We start from the raw sequence: 3,996 nt of genomic DNA, 5'->3' as shown, positions 1-3,996 counted from the left end.
TTACTTTAATTAGATCAGTATTTTCATAACAAACAATACATGTGCTTAGGGGGTAAGGGTTTCTTTAACTAATCTAGTGGAAGAGACTCGAGTGCTAAAATCCCACGGGTTAGGGGGCGCAAATTACTTGCTTTGCCCCGGGTGCTGACAACCCACGCTACGCCACTGATTTTAGGTACTAGTTTTAGGAGCAGAAAAGTTTAGAACAAAAAAAAAAAAAATTCAACTGTAGATCTTATCTGGGAACTGATTGTTTTTAATGTATTTTTCAGCATACTTAAGAAGCCTCAAGCTCAAAACCAACAAGGGACTTGGCAAAATTCAGCGTCATCGGTTTTAAATGCTGAGCGAACCATCATGTCCTATTTTCCAGGATCAGATGCCCTCTTTTTGTTTGTCTACATCTTCACATTTGTAACGGGTCTTCCCATGAACATAGCAGCCCTGTGTACGCTCATTAAAAAATTTAGGCAAGGTGTCCTACCAGTGGACATCCTGCTGGTCAACCTGACCATTTCCGATTTGCTACTTTTGACATTTCTTCCCTTTCGTATGTTAGAAGCATCATCTGGAATGCAGTGGAACATGCCGTATGTTTTATGTCCTTTGTCGGCATATATGTACTTCAGCAGCATTTACATCACCTCTCTCTTCCTCATGGCCATCAGCGTGGAAAGGTATCTTGCTGTTGCCTATCCTTTAAAATACAAGTTTGTCCAGAAACCAATCTACACTGTGCTGGCTAGCCTCTTCATCTGGATCATTGGATCTGTTCACTGTAGTATTGTGTATATTGTGGAGCACACTATTCCCAGCAATATGACGGAACAAAACAATACGGCGTGCTACTCGACATTTTCACCAGCCCAGCTGAAAGTTCTACTCCCGGTGAGACTTGAAATTAGTTTTCTTTTCTATTTCGTCCCATTTCTGATCACTCTCTTCTGCTATTCCAAATTCATCAAGATCGTTCTGTCCCAGGCTCGGCTGGAGAAAAAGAGAAAAATGAGAGCCATCTGTTTAGTGGCGATCACTCTCATTAATTTCATTCTTTGTTTCATGCCCTATAATGTATCGCATGTTGTGGGGTTTTTCCAGGCCAGTAGTCCTCAATGGAGAGTCTACGCTCTGCTCTTGAGTACCTTCAATGCGTCGTTGGATCCCCTCATATTCTACTTCTCATCTGCTTCCTTTAAGAACGTTTTTTTGGAGGGGCTGGTGGACGTTTTGAAAAAGTTGCATTGTGGAAAATGTTGTGTTAAAATTTGCATTATGCCTTGCGAGAGAGAGACTAAAGATATCATCATTTCGTCCTAGGACCATGCAGAGCCACAAAAAAAATAGGTTTCGCAAATTGATGCCTTTGATGTTGAGGGGCAGTCCCAAAAATGTTGTCCGTGGTTTTGAATGTGATCAACTGCATAGAAAAATGTAATTTTTTTGTAAATTTTTAAATGTAAATTTTTTTTCTGAATATTGTATTTAGAGGGGTCTGTCGTTTTTTTTTTTTTTTTTTTAACCTAATAGAAATGGTTGGATTTGTTTTTACCTAAAAGACTAGGGCTATTAAGTTGGAATGTTATTCCTACCTCCAGTCACAAATATTTCTGAATATTAAAATTGGTAAAAAAGGTGCTGGTCACCCTGGATTTTAAATGAATTAATCAATTGAAATAAATATATTGAGATATATAAGACCTAGCTCTTTTATCTGGTGTGATACATTTTTGTATAAATCAATACAGTGATGGTGGATTTCATATACAAAATCACATAAAATAATAAAAGTGCTGGTGGCACATAAGTGTGCTGTGCTAAATAAAATGATAAATATATAAATTATATAAATGTCCAATATTTATAGACAAAATCACTAATATTTTTTATAGTGCTGGTGACACACACATGTGCTGTGCAAAAAATAAGGTGCTGGATAGTGCAATAAATACCTTAAATTACTTGGTATTACCTTAATTAAACCATAAGTATAAAACATAAATACTTAATTAAATTATTTAGTAAACATATTGTGTTATAATATAAATGAGTACTTGTAAAGTGCTTCAATAGTGGATAGACCTACCTGCATCTGATGACGTCAGCATGGCCTGACGAAACGTGCGTCGGGAGCGTGAGACCGTAGACTTCCCGGGTTGGCGGAACGCAGGCATGGAGCGGTGTTCCATCTACCAAACCCATCGTTATTGTGTTTGCTATAGAAGGCGGACTTTTCAAGTGTTATGGAGTAAGTGCAATTTTAACATTAAATTGTTGTTATACTGGCATACTGCACTATTGGAGTCTTCTTTCTATTTGCATTTGGATGTCCTCATAATCGGAGTTCCCTAATTACCTGGTCATATCCCTTTGTTGGTGAGAAGACAGTGACAAGGATGGCCTGGAGTTATTGTGGATAACAATGCTGATTATGAACCCCTATAATTAAGGGGTCATATCCTTCTGGTAAGGAGTATCTAAATAGAGCACTGGGTGAAGGTGTGGAGGTGAAGGTTTCCCATCACTTCTATCAAGTCCACCCTTTTTACATTGCTGCGATTAACCATTAATCACTTTGATTTTAAGCACATTAAGGACTTTATTTATTTATGTATATTCAAGTGTATAAGCTGGCTCTATGCTTTTATCCATTGTTGTGGTTTTAGCTACTAATGGTTTTTAAGCATTTTTTGGACTTTTATACCAGCTTTTATATTTATGCACATAAGCACTTTTTGTGAATATTATTGTTGAGCGCAATATCCATCCTTATTTTACAAGAAGTAAAGAGTGGCATACTTATTCACTGGAGCACCTGATATCCAAGCAACATTCTTGTGCATGAACTGCTTGGATCACAGTCCACTACTGAAGCACTTTACAAGCACTCACGCTCCCGACGCACGTTTCGTCAGGCCGTGCTGACGTCATCAGATGCAGGTAGGTCTATCCACTATTGAAGCACTTTACAAGTACTCATTCATATTATAACACAATATGTTTACTAAATAATTTAATTAAGTATTTATGTTTTATACTTATGGTTTAATTACGGTAATACCAAGTAATTTATGGTATTTATTGCACTATCCAGCACCTTATTTTTTGCACAGCACATGTGTGTGTCACCAGCACTATAAAAAATATTAGTGATTTTGTCTATAAATATTGGACATTTATATAATGTATATATTTATCATTTTATTTAGCACAGCACACTTATGTGCCACCAGCACTTTTATTATTGTATGTGATTTTGTATATGAAATCCACCATCACTGTATTGATTTATACAAAAAATTATCACACCAGATAAAAGAGCTAGGTCTTATATATCTCAATATATTTATTTCAATTGATTAATTCATTTAACATCCAGGGTCACCAGCGCCTTTTTTTTTACCAATTTTAATATCCAGATATTGTATTTTTACAATTAAAAGGGCAGCAGGTTTTAGTACCCTTTTAAAAAAACCTAAAAGAGCCAGGCACCTTCACACTACTTCTACAAATATTTCTGAGATACTTTAGGCATACCAGACACAAGAAGGCTTTTCGATTTTCTATCACATATTCAAAGTCTATTTTGAAAAAAAATGGACAATAACGTGTCCTATCAAGCATGAGAGGGTGTCATGCCACAAAGACCAGGGCTTTTTTTCAGTGGGACTGCAGGGGAACACAGTTCCGGCACCTCCAGGACTGAATGTATGTAATGGCAAGGGGTGCTGGATACTGGTTGCTGGGGATCTATTGTCACTGGAGGGAATCTATTATTGCAGGGGGGTCTGTTGCTGGGGAGATCTGTTGTTTCTAAGGGTGGGTTTTATGTTGCTGGGGGGTCAGTAATTTCTGGGAGAGATCTACTGTTGAGGAAGAGGTCTATTGTTGCTTCCGGGGATCTATTGTTGCTGAGGAAGGGGGTGGTATTTTCTTGTAGGTGGTCCATTGTTGCTAGGGGGGGATCTATTCTCCAGAGGGTCTGCTGATGCTGGCTGC

The 3,996-nt window shown here is 37.7% G+C and overlaps 1 protein-coding gene across 1 annotated transcript; it reads left to right on the top strand.

Annotated features, from left to right (window-relative positions):
• Positions 1-357: 357 nt before the first annotated feature.
• LOC309568998 (free fatty acid receptor 3-like) lies at positions 358-1,317 on the top strand (the record flags this gene model as incomplete). The annotated part of the gene is made up of 1 exon (XM_082274759.1): positions 358-1,317. The coding sequence occupies one exon, from the start codon at positions 358-360 to the stop codon at positions 1,315-1,317; it is 960 nt and encodes a 319-aa protein (XP_082130885.1).
• Positions 1,318-3,996: the final 2,679 nt, after the last annotated feature.

The sequence above is a fragment of the Pelophylax lessonae genome, assembly GCF_965119305.1.
Source record: "Pelophylax lessonae genome assembly, chromosome: 12".
Classification (NCBI taxonomy): domain Eukaryota; kingdom Metazoa; phylum Chordata; class Amphibia; order Anura; family Ranidae; genus Pelophylax; species Pelophylax lessonae.
This window is presented reverse-complemented; position numbering and strand designations above follow the sequence as displayed.